At 36.4% G+C, this 19,882-nt stretch overlaps 3 protein-coding genes across 4 annotated transcripts; 1 reads left to right on the top strand and 2 right to left on the bottom strand.

Annotated features, from left to right (window-relative positions):
- Positions 1-789: 789 nt before the first annotated feature.
- Positions 790-4,494, bottom strand: LOC107597464 (leucine-rich repeat-containing protein 66-like). The gene is made up of 5 exons (XM_016288536.1): positions 4,328-4,494; positions 3,421-3,849; positions 1,289-1,458; positions 845-1,049; positions 790-809 (listed from the first exon to the last, which is right to left on the bottom strand). The coding sequence occupies exons 2-5, from the start codon at positions 3,836-3,838 to the stop codon at positions 790-792; spliced, it is 813 nt and encodes a 270-aa protein (XP_016144022.1). The 5' UTR covers positions 3,839-3,849; positions 4,328-4,494.
- A 334-nt stretch (positions 4,495-4,828) lies between these two features.
- On the bottom strand, positions 4,829-9,841 carry LOC107597442 (beta-sarcoglycan-like). Of its 2 annotated transcripts, none has more exons than XM_016288500.1 (6): positions 9,819-9,841; positions 7,835-8,044; positions 7,298-7,483; positions 7,004-7,195; positions 6,648-6,779; positions 4,829-6,336 (listed from the first exon to the last, which is right to left on the bottom strand). In XM_016288500.1, the coding sequence occupies exons 1-6, from the start codon at positions 9,831-9,833 to the stop codon at positions 6,130-6,132; spliced, it is 942 nt and encodes a 313-aa protein (XP_016143986.1). In that variant the 5' UTR covers positions 9,834-9,841; the 3' UTR covers positions 4,829-6,129. The 2 variants fall into 2 exon arrangements, with proteins under 2 accessions (XP_016143986.1, XP_016143985.1); XM_016288499.1 differs by lacking the exon at positions 9,819-9,841 and adding an exon at positions 9,265-9,503.
- A 1,856-nt stretch (positions 9,842-11,697) lies between these two features.
- Positions 11,698-19,677, top strand: LOC107597473 (mitochondria-eating protein-like). The gene is made up of 12 exons (XM_016288544.1): positions 11,698-11,809; positions 13,909-14,014; positions 14,167-14,282; positions 14,472-14,590; positions 16,043-16,138; positions 16,243-16,377; positions 16,462-16,693; positions 16,978-17,136; positions 17,684-17,859; positions 18,089-18,212; positions 18,550-18,615; positions 19,256-19,677. Exons 1-12 carry the CDS (start codon positions 11,723-11,725, stop codon positions 19,310-19,312), a joined length of 1,473 nt encoding a protein of 490 aa, XP_016144030.1. The 5' UTR covers positions 11,698-11,722; the 3' UTR covers positions 19,313-19,677.
- The last annotated feature ends 205 nt before the right edge of the window (positions 19,678-19,882 follow it).

Here is a 19,882-nt window from a genome sequence, read left to right as displayed (position 1 = left end):
TTTTATCACTAAATGTGCATTATTTTAGGAGTTACATATATAACTGCAAAAAAGAAAGTTATGAATAAAATTTTTGAATAATATGTCTTTTATGCGCTTTTCCACTGCGTGGTACGACTTGGCTTGGCACGGCTCAGTATGACTCTGTTTGCGTTTCCACTGCTGTTTAGTATTGCTTTAGAGTGGGCGGGATTATTCACATGTCGTTATAGTTGCGCCGCCCCTACTGCCGTGACTCCTGAAAACCTTTTTCATTCCGCGTCGCCCCATCAAGCTCTCGCTGGATCCGCTCCTCTGCTATCAACGAGAGGAACGTCTGTACTTCCTCAACAGACCACAAAATAGCCATTTTTTGCTTGTTAAAAAAAGGTGCGCTCGTTCAAAACAGTTGCGTTCATTCCTTCGCTGGCTGTGCTGATTTAAATCTAGTGGTTCTGTTGTGTTTGTGTTGCAAGTTCAGTGACGCAGGTAGTGACGATTCTCTCCGGCCAATCAGTGATCAGCAGAGTTTACACGTCATGTTTTGGTAACGGTACGGTTCACTTGGAACCTCAACCGAGGTGGTACTAAAAAAAGTACCAGGTACTGTACCCAGTGGAAAACCCCCCCAAAAGTGAACCCTACCGTGCCGTACCATGCAGTGGAAAAGCGCCATTAGACTGTGGTTTTATAACTTCTGATACAGACAAGTAAGCAGAAGTAGCACCTTGACTGTCATTGCTGCAAGGAATTGATATTTGCATCCCCTCGTCCACAATCATGTTATAATAGCGACCAGATGTGCTGTATTTATGTGTTGGACAAGTAAGCTCCGAATCCTTCAGGTGAAGCAGATCTTTTCCACCATGATATGGTGGAGAGGCACATACCACTTGCCAGGAACTATCACCCATTTCAGAATCAAAACTAATCCATCTTCTCAAGGTCTGCAAGTTGCAGTCACACTTCCATCTGTTGAAGGAGACATCGACCAAGGTGTTGAGTTTTCGCAGGGACTGGTAGGCAGGAACAGGAATGGTGACCAGCCTGTTATAGCTCAGATCAAGGACCTGGATAGAATTAGTGAGTCAATCAAAATGTTTTCCTCATTTTAATGCACCCTGGGCTAGATTCTGTCAAAAGACAGTTAATAGAAAAAAAACCTAATTGTTATATGCCACTAGGGAGAGCACAGTCCTAAATATGTAAAACTGTTCTTAACAATATTTCCCTTTAGGATAAGAAAACAATATTATGTGACTGGTATTAACGTGATACTCAAATAAGCTGAATAGTTATGAGATGTTACCTGCAGCTGTTTAAGGTCTATAAAAGCATGTGGGTGAATGCTTATGATGCTGTTATGCTGGAGATGTAGCTCTTTCAAATCAATGCAGTTGTCCAGGTCGGTAAGACCTATCTTAGATATCTGGTTATAAGACAGCTGAAGAAACTGCAGAGACTTCATGCAGCCTAGCCCTGAAAGCAAAATGTATATTCATAATATAAAAACGTAAACATAATGCAATGATTAACAATAAACTTTCTAGTTAAATATCAATGCACCTGTTTGTGCCAATATCTGTGGCTGTAACAAAACCTTGCATAGTAGGGCAGTTATGGAGTGCCACATGAATCACCACTTGTTCAGATCAGGGAGGTTCTTGCAGCAACACTGCTTGAATATCTTCAGGACTTTACTGTCAAGTTGTTGGTAATAGTATTCTCACTATTAACGAATAATATTTGCATCTTAGTGGCTAATATTTTTTTGGATAAATATGTAAACCCAAAATTTGGCGCTTACAATAATTTAAATGAATGCAAACCAGTACATCACAAAGGTTCTTGAACATATCTAGAATTGAGTTGATTCAGAGTGGAAGGCTTGCAAAAGTTCTGGTATGTCTGTCAGAGAAGAGATGGAGAACTCTCTTGCCTATTTTAAGAACCGTGTTGACTGCTGAGCCGAAACGGGGGTCTGCTGGACAGGGGTTTATCAGAGAGAAGCATTGAGGCTGTGCTCTGAATCACAAAGAGCTGAAAAACATTGCGGTGCCACCATCTAATTCAGTGCTTACAGGCTGGCCAGATTGGGATCTGCCAAGGCTAAGAGCACAATTTAAAATCTGATTCTTGACCTTTGTTAACAAGTCCCTTTGAATTTCAAAGAAAAAAAAAAAGAAAAAAAGTTTCAAAGCAGACAGAGAAACATTGAAACCCTGCCAAAATTGTCTATCAACACTGACAATCACATCCTGGAACAGGATTTCAGAATTAAATGAAAGAATTAGCCATCCCATTAGAATAGCACTGAATATGAAATTGAAGAGACGATATTCAAAATCTAAAAGAGAATGATAAGTGCTTGAATTGGCTTTCTGTTCCCCAACTTACTATGAACATTCTACAAAACCCCCAGTTAAGTTTCTCTAAATATTTCAACAAAATGCTTTTTGGTGTCTATTTTAATGGTGTTTCTATTACAATCCAAACTGACAAGGAAGATTTAAAAAAAAATTGTATTACAGCAGGTTGGCGGATGACACATTATAGATGTGTCCCAAATTATGTACTATACATTATGTACACTATTTATGTAGATTATTTTGTCATCTAATAGCATTTGCATTTAATAGCCCCTATCAGGAAAACTATGACAGCCGAGTGCATGAAGTGTTCAACACACTTTGTTTTTGTTTTTTGGTTAATTAAGTGCGTCATCCGGGTATTTGAAGTGCACTTTTCCTTTTGGAATTTTGAGTGTGAACACACTACACTACAAAATGTCATAGAATAGTGTATAAATACACTAATAAATATAAGACACCTTTGAACACACTAGAACTCAATGTTAGCGTTTATGTGAAGGATGGTCAAAATACAAGGCCATAATGAAATTCACTCTCTGGAATGTGTTTAGACCATTATTACCCTTTTACAGCCCGTTATGAAGCACAGGAATGCCAGCGCCCAACCCTTGTGACAGATCACAGGTGATTTCTTTTCACCTCATGCTGAGGGAGGATCCTGTGACTGGTTTAAATGGAATTTAACAGGAAGAATGTGCAATCGCAACAGAGCAAAGTTACACTGATTATACAGACATTTACCACGGGGTGGAGAATGGGTGTGGGTTTTATGAATTTGACAGATTTTACATAATAAAATGAGATTAAAAAGATTCTATATAAAAAAAAAAGTTTTTAGTAGTTGATCAAATTTACTCATCTATCTGTCCGTCTATTAATTAATAGTAAGGGCGTTAATGTCACCATTATAGAAATGTGACAGAAATAAAGTTGCCCCGATTTCCTTTTTAATTTGAATATGTTTTTCAGGAGAAACGAAGGACAGAGATACAGTTTTTTTACAGTAAGAGTGTTGAATAAATTACTAATGCTGTAAAGTGTATCACATACATACTCTTGCGACACATACCCTTGGGTAGATGTTTTAGATGGTTTCTTTCAGCAGACAGCAACTGAAGGTCAGGTGCCCAGGAGGTGCATTCCTGTTCTCCACTTGACAGGGTCCTAGTGCCTGAACGGCCCTTCAAAATCAGAGACAGGCTCTCCAGAGCATTACTTCCTACCCAAAGGTGCAGAAGCCCTTTCAATTTTACATGACCAAAGCTGAGAGGAGCCAGAGAACGCAGGGCATTATTGGATATGTTCAAGGAAACCGCAGTTGCTGGGATGCGTGTGGGAATCTCAGTCAGACCCAAAGAAGAGCAGTTCAGGAGAGGACTGTGCTGGCACAGGCAGGGGACAGGACAGGCAGAGGTGGGGAAAGAATGTGTCCCACAGAGGTGGAGGAGCAATAGTGCCACACCAAGCACTGAGCTGGATGCTGACATTATTGTCAGCCCTGAATGATATAAACAACAAATAACAGATTGGAGAAGTGAAAAAGTAAGATGACAGAATATGGCATACTTACAGAGCCCCGCACATGTCATGCAAGAAAAAATAAATAAATCGTGTGCACAATTTAGCAAATCGAGGGAACGAACATTTTGTACATCGAGGGAACGAATTAGTAAATCGTACACACGATTTAGCCTACTATTTTTTTTCCTGTATGCCATGGCTCCGTACTTACTCGCATTTGTATGGTACAATACAGATAGAAAACACATGCATTTTTTTATTATTACTTTTTTTTTACTGAGCTGTTAAAATGAACGCGGAGAAAGTTTCCCTCATGAAATCCATCGCCAATAAAACCAAACCAATAAAATCAATTATATGCACACACACATATACAGTTGAAGTCTAAATTATTAAACATCAGTCCTTTACTTGCCTAAGCTCAAGGGAAAATTGTATATTTGTTTAAAACTAACCTTTTAGGGTAGCAGTTCTCCACTCGGCTCTGGCACACTTCTGTCTGTAGTTCTGGACAATTACCAACAAAACACTGAGACCAACTGAGAAATTCTTTGACTTTAACTCCAACTTCCCTAAGATCAAAGTCTGAATAGCATTATGGCACCAGACACACACACACACACACACACACACAAAGAACAATCTTTCTACAATCACTCACTTGCCTGAGTTAATGTCTTACTCAGGTTTGTTCCCTCCCAAGCATTTTAAGGATAAAAAATAAATAAAAATAAACAAATAATATTTAATGTTGAATAAATAAGAATTAACAGTTTTTACATACGTATGCAGTGACATATTAGTGAATTGCCACTAGATCATTGACCAAAATTAATAATTGACAAGTAAATTAATATCTTAACTCAGTTGCCACATGATATAGTTAGCAACTCTAATATCTGTTATTGTTGAGATGGATCATGTTTATACATCTAATAGTCCCAACAATCATAATACAGTTTTTTTCAATCAAAACCGCATTTGCATTTATTAACAAAAACACTGCAATATGAAAGCATTTATTTTCCTCTTCATTCCAAATATTTGTGACTTCCCTTCTGACAACGTTGAAAAGACCTAAAACCATAGAAGATCTAGAAACATAGATGAGCAGATGGTTTCAGGTTAACAGAGTAATCCATTATAGGGTTGAAATGAAAATCACATCTGACAGTCTCAGAACAGAAGATTTTTGGTTTGGACATCACAATAATACTGTGTTCAGAAACAACAATAAATACCACACATATACCCAGACAAACCAGGCCAAGAAGGTTATATTGCACAAAATATCACACAGATAACTCAATTATATATCATAGAAGTTTTCTTTTTTTATCTTATCAAAAGATATCATGAGAAGGCGATTGGGCAATATAATACAGGCCTTGAAAATATGTTCCAGAAGTGATACATCGCCACCCACTGTTTCAGGATCAGACTTACGGTGTTGCTTATTTAAAATGTGGCTTTAAAGCCACTTGACTGTGCTGATTCTGCATCAGTGAAGACTATTACAAATGAAATGAAAAGCAAAAGGGTCCAATCACGACCAAGTAAACATTTGTGATACAAAAACCAACCCTGAAGAAATCTTAATGATATCTGAGCTGTTTAATAAAATTGGCCACTTTAAATCACCTCTTAAAAGCCTTCTAAAGACCCACTGGCCATGTAGAACAATGCAAAAGGTTTATGACACATACTATTTTAACACTTATATCAGTCAAACAACACCCCTCTTTTTATGTGCCAATATGATAGTTATTAATGACAGGAGCGGATAGTAAAAGAGTGTAATAATACTGCTCAGAAAATCACTGGACTCAATTACTTTGCTACGATACAATATTTAAAGCACATGCAGTGAAGACTGAAAGTAGGCAGCTTAAAGGCTGTAAAACACTGAGGTAAGCTAATGAAAATGCACAGGGAGCTCTCGGCCATAAAAGAAAACGGTACTGTTTGTGCTGGGTCGGATTTATGGTTATAAGGGAGCCATCATCATCATAGAGGTATGTGTGTGTGCGTGTTCTTAGACCTCTAATAAAGCTGAGTGGGAGTGTAGAAGAAACTGTCTTATTGGGTGGGCGTGTTAGGCCGGATAGTGTGTTTTTTGTGTTTTGGGTGTGTATACACTAATAATTATTGTCCAGTTTTTAGGAAAAACAACTTTTGGCAGTTCACACTAAATGTTCATAAGAAGGCATTAATAAGCATGTGTATGTGTTTTCCAGTGGTTTTCCTTTCTCTTTCACTAGTGTCCTGCTCCACACGGATTGTCGGATGTTTGGCAGCCCATGTTGGAGTATTTGACCTGCACTCTGAATAGTGTGCCGTCTGCACACATGCAAAGTTTATACCTCTCCAGCCCCTCATTGAAGTACAGGTCTCCCCCTAAAGAGGAGTTTGGTATACGTGAAGGACTGAACATCACTGAGCCATTTAGAATAATGCTGTTTTCCTGCACAGAAAATAGAAAAAAAAAACATTCATACACTCGTAATTATATGTTTACATTTATATATATACACACTACCATTCAAAAGTTTGGGGTCAGCAAGCAGTGCAACTGTTTTCAGCATTGATAGTAATTAGAAATGATTCTTGCACTAAATTCTAGCACTAAATCACCATATAAAAATGATTTCTGAAGGATCATGTGACACTGAAGACTGGAGTAATGACTGATACCTTAATGGATGATGATCTTATTATAGTATTTATTTATTTTTTGGCAACTAAAGAAAAACTTTTTAACTCTTAACTACTTACCGCTTTTAGCTCAATGTCCCCACCCATGCTGAACTCCACGGTTTTTCCCATGATGTAAACTCCCTCGTTGCCACGGATAATGGCCTTACCATCTCCTTTGATAGTGAGGTCAGATGATGCATTGCTTGTTATCTGCAAAGGATGGCACTGAGTCACTATACAAAGACAACATGTGTGACTAATCAAAATACCTAGATTAAGACGATCATAAATCTCATACCAAAATACTTTTCATATGATTTGTTCTGACGTATAAGTGATGTATGCCATGTGATTAGGCACTACTATTTCAATTTGTACTCGGTTATTCAGGTTTCATAAGTCCATGAGTCAGGACTATGAGTATTTTTGCTTACTCTCTCAGTAGAGGCTTTCTTCACATTGAGAACCTTGACCTCTTTGGGCAGGTGGAACTCATGGTTGTCAAAGTCAGTGCTGAAGAAAGTCGTTTGAGTGCGGGGGTCAGTAAAGGAGATTCCTAAATCGCTGACAATAGACGTCTTATCTTCCTCTACGCTCAGCTTGGTGTTGCCCTGCTGGAACACCACCTGTAACTCACACAGAGAACACCTAAATCAATACACTTTCTCATGTCAACACTCAGAGCATACAGACTTGTTGAAAGAAAGTCAGATACTATGCTGACTGACTGGGTTATTGTTGCCAGTAATGACAAGGTCCTGGTCCTTCCTGCCGCCCACTGTGCTCTTGTGTAGTGGGTGGACCACGCCCATATCGGCCTTCTGTTTGAAGCGTAGCAGTCCACTCTCGTGAAACTCCATACTTTCACAACCTCCAGGACCTATCCGTATCACTGTCCATATCACCAGCGTTATCTATAAAACACAGATAATGTATAACTGTCTCTGTATTCAGTGAGCAGTAGAGATGTAACTCAAGTGATCTGAACATTTCTAATTATTACCTTTATTTATCTTATTTATTATTATCAATCTTGAAAACAGTTCATATTTTTGTGGAAAACCTGATATATTTTTTTCCCAGAATTTTCTGATGAATTGAAAGTTCAATAAACAACATTTATTTGAAATATAAATCATTTGTGATATTATGTTTTTGTTTTCACTTTTGATCAATTTAATGCATCCAAAATTATTTGATGCTAATTTTTCAGTATATCCTATCATATTAATATCACAGACACAACAAAGAACCGATAAACTCACAATGAGGTTGATGAGCGCAAGCACAAAAAGTAGGATGATAATGCCAATGGCAATGATGCCCTTGCGACCCCTCAGTCCTGTTTTGTGGAGTCTCTCCTCCTCAATCGGAATATATCCAGCCTTAAAATTACTGTTGTGCTCTTTATTAACTGATCTACGCTCAATTGCCTTCTCCCTCATGGACTTCTTCACCGGCACATTTGGGAATTCCTGTGGATATAAGGAAAAAATAGGGTACATTAGATAGTACAATTATTGTCTGTTTTACTAGACACTCCATTACTGCCACCAGTGGTTTACCATACAAGAACCCCTTCAAATATAGCATTACTCAGCTTTACTTAAACGATTTGCAATTAAGATATTTTCTAGGCTGCAGTGCTGAGTTTGGGTGTAAAATATCAGTTATGCCAGTATGTATTATTATGGTAGCCCAAAAGTACTTAAGCCACACTTTAAATAAGTATTTTTCCAATTACTTTCAACCAACTGTTTTCAAGGTTAATTTTTAGTAGATACATGAACTCAGTTATCCTCAAGTTCACAGAGGTGTAACGGCATAACAACCAACGGTGTAGATCATTTTAACATGTTCACTAATAATTGACAACCACAAAATGTCAAATACTTTTTAATTAAATTTAAACAACACATTTATTTTATATAATAACATCTGAGCATTTTTTATCATTTAATTTCTAACAAATCTATTTGTGATGATTATGCTTAAAATAAATATCATTCAAGTTTTATATTTCATTACATTTTAATATTTTATATTTAATTACGTAACTCGGTGTTAGTGTTAAGCAGGTCTTAAATGCTGTAATACTTTTGGGACCAATAATACTTTATATCCTCAGTACTTAATAATCTTATCTTTTGGAGTATTTAGTATATTTTGGCTAGAGCACTAGATAGTGACAAACGATTTTCAAATTCAAGGGAGTTATAGGGTACAAAAAATAACATATCTCAGCATATCACAACAATTTCTCACTTTTTTTCAGCAAATGCATCTTCTTTTAGAATGAACTAATAATAAACACATTCATGCTATTACAGTGTGACGGCTAAAAAAGAAAGCAGTGTTGCTGTCTTCAGGAATGCAGTAGATATGTTTGTATGCGCCTAAAAATAAATGACACGCAGCTCTTTCCTCTGTAATAAACACGAGCGAGTGGGTTTATTTTACAGCTCAAAAGTATCACTATTCAGTATAACAGCAAACTGTAACCCTGCAATAATGAGTCCATTTTTCCATTAACGGTAGGACATAAATAGCGCAGATGATCGTTATTATTTCACATACATCGCCATAGACATCGTTTCAATTTTAAAGTTATTATGCATCGCTCGTTTTAACGCTCAAAATCGCTTGAAAAGCAATGCTAAAGAGAAAAGATTTACAATTCAGACTGAAACCAGACCTGCTCGGACGCCATGTTGAGCCTCCCCCTCTCTCTCTCTCCAGAGCACTGTTAGCAGCTTCACACACACAGCCGCAGGAGAAACCACTGCGAGAAAACCGGTATCACACGATACTCACAAACAGCCAAACCTTCACATGGATTATACACTGCAAACATGTCTATCCTGAAAAATGAAATTGTCCATAAATACAGGCCGATGTTGAAGAAGGAACGCCTTGGTTTTAAGGGAGCAGGACTAATATGTAAGATGGTTTGTTCCTCCTCTATAAAGAGCCGGTTGTGACTCGCACAGACTCGCCGTATAAGGAAAGTACAAATAAAGATGGAGCACATCTTGAAATGTAAATGTAAAGAAGCGTCTGCTATGATATCTCCATTTTTCCATTAACGGTAGGACATAAATAGCGCAGATGATCGTTATTATTTCACATACATCGCCATAGACATCGTTTCAATTTTAAAGTTATTATGCATCGCTCGTTTTAACGCTCAAAATCGCTTGAAAAGCAATGCTAAAGAGAAAAGATTTACAATTCAGACTGAAACCAGACCTGCTCGGACGCCATGTTGAGCCTCCCCCTCTCTCTCTCTCCAGAGCACTGTTAGCAGCTTCACACACACAGCCGCAGGAGAAACCACTGCGAGAAAACCGGTATCACACGATACTCACAAACAGCCAAACCTTCACATGGATTATACACTGCAAACATGTCTATCCTGAAAAATGAAATTGTCCATAAATACAGGCCGATGTTGAAGAAGGAACGCCTTGGTTTTAAGGGAGCAGGACTAATATGGAAGATGGTTTGTTCCTCCTCTATAAAGAGCCGGTTGTGACTCGCACAGACTCGCCGTATAAGGAAAGTACAAATAAAGATGGAGCACATCTTGAAATGTAAATGTAAAGAAGCGTCTGCTATGATATTGTTTCTGTCTACTATCCTCCTGGGACCCATGCCTCTAGAGGACATTATATTTTAGTGAATTTCTCTGAGACCCTGCTATAGTTTTAAGTAGGCTAATGTTTTGTAACATTGTAACATGGGGTTTCAAATCGGAATATGACTTTTTGTTACGAAACGGCATAATTTTCATACATGTCTTCTGTGGAGGACACCAGGACAAACATCATGTTAACCAAGCACATCAAGTCAATAGGGAAAGAAATTATAGATCAATATTCCTATGAAATATGAGACATTCTTATGAAAATGTTGCCCAAGTTATTACTCCCATTAGTACACTTCTTTTTTCATTATGGTTTACCCCAAGAATATGCTAATTAGATGCAATGTATAGATACATTAGAATGGGAATACCTATTTATGGACATTTTACATATTCCATAAAGTACAGTAGTATATCAAATCATTCTGTTGTTTCATAAAATAGTTGAGAATCATCTTTGTACAAAGTTTGGCTAAAAATAGCCTGAAACCTAACAACTGATTGGTGAATGAAAAAATAAAACATTGTTTTTGCCTATACATGCCTTTTCACATCTATCCTGGCATCCTTTACAAATATAGAATAAAATATGAATAAAATCAATTTTTTTATCCATTTGTTTCTTATGCTCCAACCAATGTAATGACATTAAAAAAACATTTTTTTTTCAAAAAAATTCACAAAACATTTTTTTGTGGTTCTCAGGAGGCTATTACCAACTTAACATGAATTACCTTATACATTTCAGAGAAGTCTTTTACAGCTAAATATTTTTTTCAATGAGTAAAAAGTAAGCATTATTGATAGAAAAAGTTACATTTCCCTGTGTAAACACCACTTGTTTTATTTATTTATTTATAAAGTGATCAGTTATGTGTACATGGTGTTTTATGTTGCAGTTATGCCATTTATTTAACGTGTATTGCATTATTTGTGTTACCACTTTGTTATACTAGGTCACAGTTGCTGGATAACTCATTTAAGTCATGCAGTAACTACAATGCATTACTCAAAATGGTTTATTTTCATTTAATTTGTGATCAGGGCAGTGACCTGTAACTTTGTCACGTGATATAAAGTTACATGGCGGAAAATCAGTTAAGGCATTACACCTGTTCTCCCAGAGAATGTGAATAAAGATCTTCCTGCACTTGACATCTGACCCCAACTTAACAGTGTGCGATTTCATCTCTGAGAGCCGAGCTTCACCTTCAGACGGAGACACTGAGTAACATAATAAGAGGCCGTGTTAAACAAACAGCTCGCATGGTTCAGGCTGTTCACGTTGTGCTTGTTATACAGCTATATTTCCTCAAATTGAGAAGTCTAGCAAACCGTTGCTACAACTAAAAGCGCGTCCATGGTTTCGCTGAAAGTCAAGGGTGTGAATTCTTTACATGCATTTTGACTGCTCTCAGCACCCGTACCGTAAGTACACAATTACACGCGCAGGATGCACTGCTGGATGAACTGCACCGGGACGTCCTGAAGCAGGATTACAGCAGAGATGGCTGACACTTTACGAAGACTGGTGAACTCATCTCCGTACGGTGTTTTGCAGGACAAACTGGAAGCTTGGTACAAAGACTATCATGTAAGTCATCAATAACTGAAGCTGCTCTTAGTCTGTGATCAACCACAATAGTAGTTTACTATAGTTACACACTTTACAGTATGTTTAGTCAGTTATGTGTATTATATCAAGTGCACAAATTCAGGATTCTAGATTGTGATAGTGTTTGAGATTCTGTCTGGGGACTGTTTTCACCACATGTAAGTTAGGCCTATTTGAACTATTTAGATGCATCTGTTTTGTGGCTGGAGTTTGCACAACTCAATATGCACAAAAAACAGTTGTTAGATAGTCATAACATAGGCTACTGGAGTAATTGCCAAGCAACCTGAATTAATATGCACAAGACAAGAGTGTCCTGCATTGTGCTTCGATCTAACAACAGACCCGAGTTGGAATATTAGTTTTTTTGCATTGATTTTGCGGCAGTGTTTGGTTTCTATGGACGCTCGTTGTCAGGACAACTCAATTTCCGGGCACTTCTGATAGGCTGAGAGCAAACGTGCGCGCTCCCGTCACGCTTGTGTTTTCGGAATGGAGGGAGTCTCTTCTCGCGTGCTGAAAATTACACTAATCTTCTCAAATCATTAGTAATCACGAATTCTAGCCTAACAGATATAGTTCAGTGGCGCGTAGTTTATTTGATTTATCATTCATTCTTTCACAAACATAATTTATTCATATCAAGAAATGAAAGTTAAATAAAATGCTTTGAGAAGAGAGTAATTCGTTTTTTATATGCTAAGCATGTTTTCAGTTTTCAGTAATTGGATATGTGGGGTTTAGAGTAAAAATGTCTAGCTGGTGTTTCTTTAAAAGGCTGAAGTTCTGTAAAAAGAGAAGAGAGAGAGAAATTCTCTTGTACTATTTCTTTAAAATATTAAGTTAACCCTTTAACTGTCACTCGTCCCCTCTGTGTGACGCCTAAATGTACTTCACTATATTACAATTAAATCCTAATCTAATCATGACAAACTATATATCGTTGGAAAGGTCTAAGACTCCTAAATAGATATTTGAGCAATGTTTTTGTTAAAAATGATGTAGGAAAAGTAATAGATTAATTTATGACAAGAGTGCACCTCAAAAATCTACATCATATCAGGAGTTCTGACCTTTGTCAAAAAAAGTTTTTCTCTATTACACTTTAGAAATCATCAGAAATGATATATCAATTGAAAGCTTTAAATCTCAAAATTCATCCTTTTGAAACCCATTTTAAAATCAAACATTGCATTACCATGAAAATGGTACATCAATATCATGTTACAAAATGTTTTCGTTCATGAATTATAAAAATGTAAGTTTGGATCCACGTCTATGTTCAAAAATGTGAGTGACAGTTAAAGGGTTAAAAAATACATTTAGGTTCAAAGTTAAAACATATCACATATTTTTACTTAATAACTTTGGATTCTTGATATTTGTTAAAAAAAACACACTTGAAAAATATATTTCAAAACCATGAATGCAAGGTTTGCATAGAAAGAATTTGGAATATTAGAATGAATTGTAGTGTACTTATTTTTCACTATAAGCAAAACATTATTGCAATGCCAAAAAATAAAAGGCATTGTTTTTGTGCTACCTAATCGGGAAGTATGATATTCTATTATCCTTTTGAAACCCATTTTAAAATCAAACATTGCATTACCATGAAAATGGTACATCAATATCATGTTACAAAATGTTTTCGTTCATGAATTATAAAAATGTAAGTTTGGATCCACGTCTATGTTCAAAAATGTGAGTGACAGTTAAAGGGTTAAAAAATACATTTAGGTTCAAAGTTAAAACATATCACATATTTTTACTTAATAACTTTGGATTCTTGATATTTGTTAAAAAAAACACACTTGAAAAATATATTTCAAAACCGTGAATGCAAGGTTTGCATAGAAAGAATTTGGAATATTAGAATGAATTGTAGTGTACTTATTTTTCACTATAAGCAAAACATTATTGCAATGCCAAAAAATAAAAGGCATTGTTTTTGTGCTACCTAATTGGGAAGTATGATATTCTATTCAGCCCATTGTTGTAGTTTGGGGGCTTTCCCACAATTACTGCTTTACCTTTTGCTGTTGCATACTACCTTGCTTTGATCATTTTTCTCACAGGTGTTCTCTTGTGACCAAAACCTGAATAGGTGCTGTGAGCTGGTGGAGCTCACCTCTAAAATTCAGGGTCAATTGTTCACCATACTCAACCTTACAGCACAAGAGGGTAACAAATGGATATGCCCCTCTCTTTACTTTCAGTATTTAAATACAGTATTTAGTGTCTCATTCACCTCTAGCATGTCACATGTTCATTCCCTCTAGGTGACTGTTTAACAATAATGTTCAAGCAGATTCTCTGTCCTCTGTCTTCCTCAGGGGGACATTATTCAGGGGTTGACACACTGAAATCTCGCCTTTTACCATGGCTTGGCTCTTGCTTCACCATTGCAGCTACGTCTGTCTCCACGGATACCAGCCTTAGCCTCATTCAGGTCAGTTGGATATCCAGAATCCTCTGCTGCGGTCCTTACCATTTGTTCCACATGTTAGCAACCACCAGTGTGTGCTTTGTGTATAATGGTTGTCAGGAGTGAAATAACTATTTTGAGTAGCCATATACCTGCATGTATGTGTGTGTATCTCTGTGTTGGCACATGTATACCTTTGTGTGTGCTGATCAGGAATCTATGGAGAAAGGTCGGAAGATTCGGGAACTATCCTCAGCTCATGAGAGTGACATGCAGAAAATAGAAGACCAGCTGTGTTCTACACGTATGGAGTTGGACACAGTTAAACAGGAGTCAGTATCAATTCTAGTAACAAGTCTAAACAAGATTGGTCTTAGGAGTGTCAGTTTAGGGATAGAGCACAAAAAAATGTATTCTGTACAAATTTCTTTAAAAACTTCTGTTCATTTATTACCAACATCCTAAATCAGGGTGTGATTTGTTGAAAATCAGAGAGGGATGGGGGGATATTTGAATGAAAATGTCATTACTAGCTACGTTTACATGCACCCAAATAGTCCATTAGTAATTGGACTGAAAGCCTTCATGTAAACACCTCAAACAATATGATTGAGCTCGATTCGAATGAAATTTCAGATTCAAAAATACCCTGCACACGTGCAGTGCCATGATGCATATGTTTAGAGCGCTTTGTTCTCTGTTCACATGCATTTTACATCTTTCTAACGGGCATATTTTTATATTATGTCTTACAAACTGGTCAATTTTGAGGAGACTGAATATTTACCAATATATTTGAAAATTTGACATATTTTTTCAGATTTCTTTAGCTATGTCATCAAGGTTAAAACAACAGTTATACTTATCTCCAGTGAAAAAAATGATTGCCATTTGAATGGTAAAATACTACAAATGCTATAAATACTATTAATTGGTTAACGGTATGTTCCTCTACTATATAGGGTGAAAAACTGCACTGGACATTTCATGAGAAAAAGAATGTATAATTTACAGTGAAAAAAACGTAAATTAACATTCCCAGAATTCCCCGCGTTACATTATACATTTGATGTTTTTTCATTGAAATAACTGTTTCTTAGTTTTTTCTTATCAGTTGTGTTCATTAGGGTTGTATATTACATCTATGTTGTTAAAGTAATGTTTATTTGCATAACGTTACTGTCGTTTGTTACCATGGTGGTGCTTAGTATTTGTGTGAACGACACAGCGCTCCTTATATATTAGTGTTTTCCTTCTCAGCTTGTGGAAAAGCTGCTTGTGATGAGCTTTGGTTCATCATGTTTCTCATCACCACCTGCTCTTGGTGGTTATCAGTGTATTGCAAAGGTACTAAACAGATTTCAGTACTTCAATAGATTGGTATATTAATATTATATCAGTTAATAAAATATGGTATTTAAATGTAAATTAAATCTGTAAAACCTAAACTGTTGCTACAGTTGCTACCACAGCTGCCAGTTTTTTGTACCGTAAATTTAATGGATTTTTTTTTACAGTATAGCTGTGGCTTTCGCTAGTTCTGAATACAGTGACTGAGGCACTGCACATGCACTCAAGTTTCGTTCAGAATACATCAGTGCTCATGCAAACGAAAGTGTGAATTGGATTGCAAAGTTTAGGGTTCATATAAACAGAACCCTAACCCCTGACAAACTGCACCCTTATCCTAATACACAATACATCGTAATCAGTAAGAATCAGTGTTACATTTTATACTCCATAAAAATAAATCAGAGTCAGCTGTATTGTTTATTTGATTCCAGGCTTGCTAACACCCAGATTGAACTGGACTCCACAAAGAATAAATCTGCAACCACCCTGTTGGCCACAGAAGATGAAATACTACATCTAAAGGCAGAGTGAGTCAGAGATCGTGAACTCTTTGTGGATTAAACCATTTGTGTACTAGAAAGTAAAATGTATGAGAATTTAATATCAATTATTTTGTGTGTATTTGTGTAAGGTTGCGAATTGCTCAAGATCAGGTTGATCTGTATAAGAGAAAGCTGGATGTACTTGATGACTATGAGAAGCAGGTCAGAATCCTAAGAGATGAGATCTCGTTTCTCACCGCTGAAAAAACTGTTCTGCAGGAGAGGTACGTTTGACATGAAAACACTTCGTTGCTCAGTGCAAATGAGACTTAATGAGAGCCTAACTTACTCTCTTTTCTCATTTCCAGATTGGTCAGGAGCCGTTCACCTAGTCCTCTTCCCCGCCGGAGTCGCTCCGTTAGCCCTGTGAGGGGCGAGTCTCCTACACGCACACAGCTCACCAGTTCCTCTCGGCACGCGCGGCTGGTCTCCCATTTCTCAGACCTGTACACCACAGAGAGACTGGAATCCCAGAGTCTCCTGCGCAGATACATCGATGACCTGGAAACAGTCCAGAGGATCCTTTTCATCGCTGTTGTGGTAAGAATAACTCTGGATATCCATTGCCATTCATTGATAACCACTATGGCTAGTAATAATGTTATGGTCCTTTCTAAAGTTACAGAACATATGAAAGAATATAGCAGTTACTTCATTTGAACAGTTACTTAATCTGATACAAAATTAAAGAAAAACTATCTTTTTATAATTCTATTTTTATATATATCTGGAAATAAAAAAATGTATATTATATTATTATTTTATAGCAGCAGGGAAGATGCTGTATTATATGCTGTGTTATAATAATTAGTATTGTCCAACAGGAATCATTTCAGGCTGCTAAGCTGGCCTATCGTCAGTTTAAAACACGTGTGAGGAAGACACTTTCCTCCACTCACATTGGTCCTGAGAGTTTGGAGGATACAGTGGTGGATTACATTGTGAGAAATCTGGACCTGTATGATGTGCAGACCAGCGTTAATGTACGTTTGACCAAAGTTGCAAACACTGATACCTTTCTGTGATTAACTATGGCAGCTCTGAAATTTGAAATCTGAAATAAACACACAAAACACACAAATTTTTTTTGGTGTCTTATCATTCTCAAAAATCAGAATGGACTTTTCTCTTTTTCTTTTGATTTCTTAACAGTTTTATTTTCCCTAGAAATCGTCTGTGCATCAGTGTTATTTTTGTATTATATATACAGTATATACTACTATAACATTTCTTAATATTTGTGAATTAGCTTTTATTTTAATTTTTTCAGTTTTATTTTAGTTTAAGTTGTAGTAATTTTGTTATATGCTTTTGTCATTTAAAAAAAAAAAATTCTATCTAGCTTTAATCTATTTTCATTTCAGTTTTAGTTTCAGTAATTTTAGTACTTCAGATTATTTATTTCAGTTAGTTGCTCAGATAACATTTCTGTTTTTTGTTTTGTTTTTGACTTTTCACGTATTTAAAAAAAAATTTTATTTAGTAGTTTAAGTTAGCGATAACAACTAATTGTTCAATTTCCATCTACAGGATGTCATCAACGCGATGAATGTAAACCCACGCATCTCTTTCCCTCCAGAGGTGGACTTTGTTCTGATCAGCAGCTTCATTAGGGAAGCATGTCGAATAGCATTTGCTATGCAAACTCTGGACCCACCACTGGACCTGGCCTTCAGCTCAGATGGAGAACTTTACAGTGACGTTAAGTGAGTGGAGCTCATAAATTAGACACACTTACACATGCACATTAACACCCATCAAAGGTCTTGAGATGCATCTTTTATCTCCTCACACACAGTGATTTAAAATGCAGAATTCTTTTAAAGATATGTATTACACTGAAATTTTTATCAATGAAACAAAAAACTAAGACAAATCGAGACAAACAGAAATGTAAATGAGTGACTTACCCATCGCACTTTCACTTCCTCTCAGGTACAGGCGCAGTTTTGACTCTGAGTTCACCGCTCCGCTGGTGGCATATCACGTGTGGCCTGCGCTGTTGGAGGGAGACACTGTCGTACTGAAGGGAGAGACGGTCACTAGGAGAGGAGCTCTGGTATGTGGAGGCCATTCAGAGAAAATCAATATAAATAGCATTCATACTAGTCGTGACATACCTCATAGAAAAGAAGAAAAGACTTATCTAAAAAAGTGTTTTTTGTGGATATTTTTGTTAATGTTTCTTAATAAATTTTATGCATTATTGTTAAAGAACTACTACATTTTAAAATTTGAATACATAAATAAAGTAATATAAAAATTTGTATAAAAATATAAATTGTAAAAATGAAAAAAAAAATACAGAGTAAACTGAATAAAACTGAATAAAATGAATTTAATTTAAATTGTTAAAGCACTGAAACTGAAATGATGTCTGAATGGTTTTCTTCTAGTGGAGAAGCAGGAGTCGTAGCTCTAGTCCTGTTCGCTCTCACTCAGGAAGCCCCAGCCGCACATTTGTAAGTTTCTACTGAAAACTAAAACAATTAATTTTGTTATCATTTACACACCTTCACTTTTTTTTTTTAAACCTGTATGAGTTTCTTGTTTCTGTGGAACAAAATAGGAGTTATTTATAGCTGACTGTCTAGGCTGTTGTTTTCTAAACCATGAAAGTGACTTGTGACCATGGCTGTCAAGCAAGATTTTCAGTGAAAAATGATTTAAGTCAGTCTGCTCCTCACACAAAGCTGTCAAATTTTTATAGTTCTTTTATGGTGCATTTTGGAGCTTGACAACCCCTGGTCCCCATCCACTTTCACTGCATGAAAGAGCAGCTCAGACATTCTGTTAAACCTCTGCTTTCGTCCCTCATACAGGTTAAGAATGAGGTTGAATAAATTATGACAATTTTAATTTTGTTGTGAAATATTCCTTATACCCAAATGTAAACAAGAAAAACAATATAGTCCACAACATAGTATATAGTTCACAATTCATGAGTTTTTCATTTCATTTTCTTGCACATGCTTCCTCACTGAGTCTGAGGGTTAGTACAACTTCTTTGCAAATTCTTCCATTCTACTGTGGAATTCTCTCAAAATGATTTCTGCCGTCTTTTAAGCCATCTCACTCGCTCTCTCTGTGTCTCTCTGTCAGATGGCCAATCGTAGTCAAAGCCCTTCCCCTGGACGTCTCTCAAGCAATCGACTTTAAAGTTTGATACCTCACTTCATGCTGGATACAGAACCAAACAGAGGCAGATTAATCAAAACATAAAAATATTTTTTTCAGCTTTAACATATTCTTTTCTATGTGTGGGATGAATTAGAAACTAAAGTGGAAAACAATTACCTTTACTAATGACTCGGTACTTATGAAGAATGGAGGCATTTGTCATGTTTAAACAGAAAGCGCTATTTACAAGAGAAAAAGCTCCACACTATCATTTTCTAAGTGGACTGCACTTGACTTGACTGCACTTGAGTGGACTGCTCTTGATATGATTGACTTGTTAAACCTTAATTGTGTTACAGGGATGTGCAGAGAGTTCATCGGGGCAGGGGCTCAAATGTAAAATAGGGGCAATGTAAAAAAAAAAAAAAAAAAAAAAAAATATATATATATATATATATACATATAGGTCAACAGTTTGGATACTTTACTATTTTATTTTTTGCAAAAAGTCACTTATGGTCATCAAGCCTGCATTTATTTTATCAACATTTTTATATAATTTAAAATATATTTTACTCCAGTCTTCAGTGTCACATGATCCTTCAAAAA

The sequence above is a fragment of the Sinocyclocheilus grahami genome, unplaced genomic scaffold (assembly GCF_001515645.1).
Source record: "Sinocyclocheilus grahami isolate Dianchi unplaced genomic scaffold, SAMN03320097.WGS_v1.1 scaffold232.1, whole genome shotgun sequence".
NCBI lineage: Eukaryota > Metazoa > Chordata > Actinopteri > Cypriniformes > Cyprinidae > Sinocyclocheilus > Sinocyclocheilus grahami.
The sequence above is the reverse complement of the archived record's forward strand: the minus strand, read 5'-3'. Positions and strand labels throughout refer to the sequence as shown.

Coding starts and splice junctions, on each gene's coding strand:
- LOC107597442 (XM_016288500.1), bottom strand. Junction 7,484..7,834: donor TTGCGCTCATCAACCTCATT/GTGAGTTTATCG, acceptor TGTGTTTTATAG/ATAACGCTGGTGATATGGAC. Junction 7,196..7,297: donor TTACTGGCAACAATAACCCA/GTCAGTCAGCAT, acceptor TGTGAGTTACAG/GTGGTGTTCCAGCAGGGCAA.
- LOC107597473 (XM_016288544.1), top strand. CDS start 11,723: ATGGCTGACACTTTACGAAGACTGGTGAACTCATCTCCGTACGGTGTT. Junction 14,591..16,042: donor TTGGACACAGTTAAACAGGA/GTCAGTATCAAT, acceptor ATTTGATTCCAG/GCTTGCTAACACCCAGATTG. Junction 18,213..18,549: donor TCACTAGGAGAGGAGCTCTG/GTATGTGGAGGC, acceptor GTTTTCTTCTAG/TGGAGAAGCAGGAGTCGTAG.
- LOC107597464 (XM_016288536.1), bottom strand. CDS start 3,838: ATGTCAGCATCCAGCTCAGTGCTTGGTGTGGCACTATTGCTCCTCCAC. Junction 1,050..1,288: donor TAGACCTTAAACAGCTGCAG/GTAACATCTCAT, acceptor AATTCTATCCAG/GTCCTTGATCTGAGCTATAA. Junction 810..844: donor TGCCTCTCCACCATATCATG/GTGGAAAAGATC, acceptor AAGGATTCGGAG/CTTACTTGTCCAACACATAA.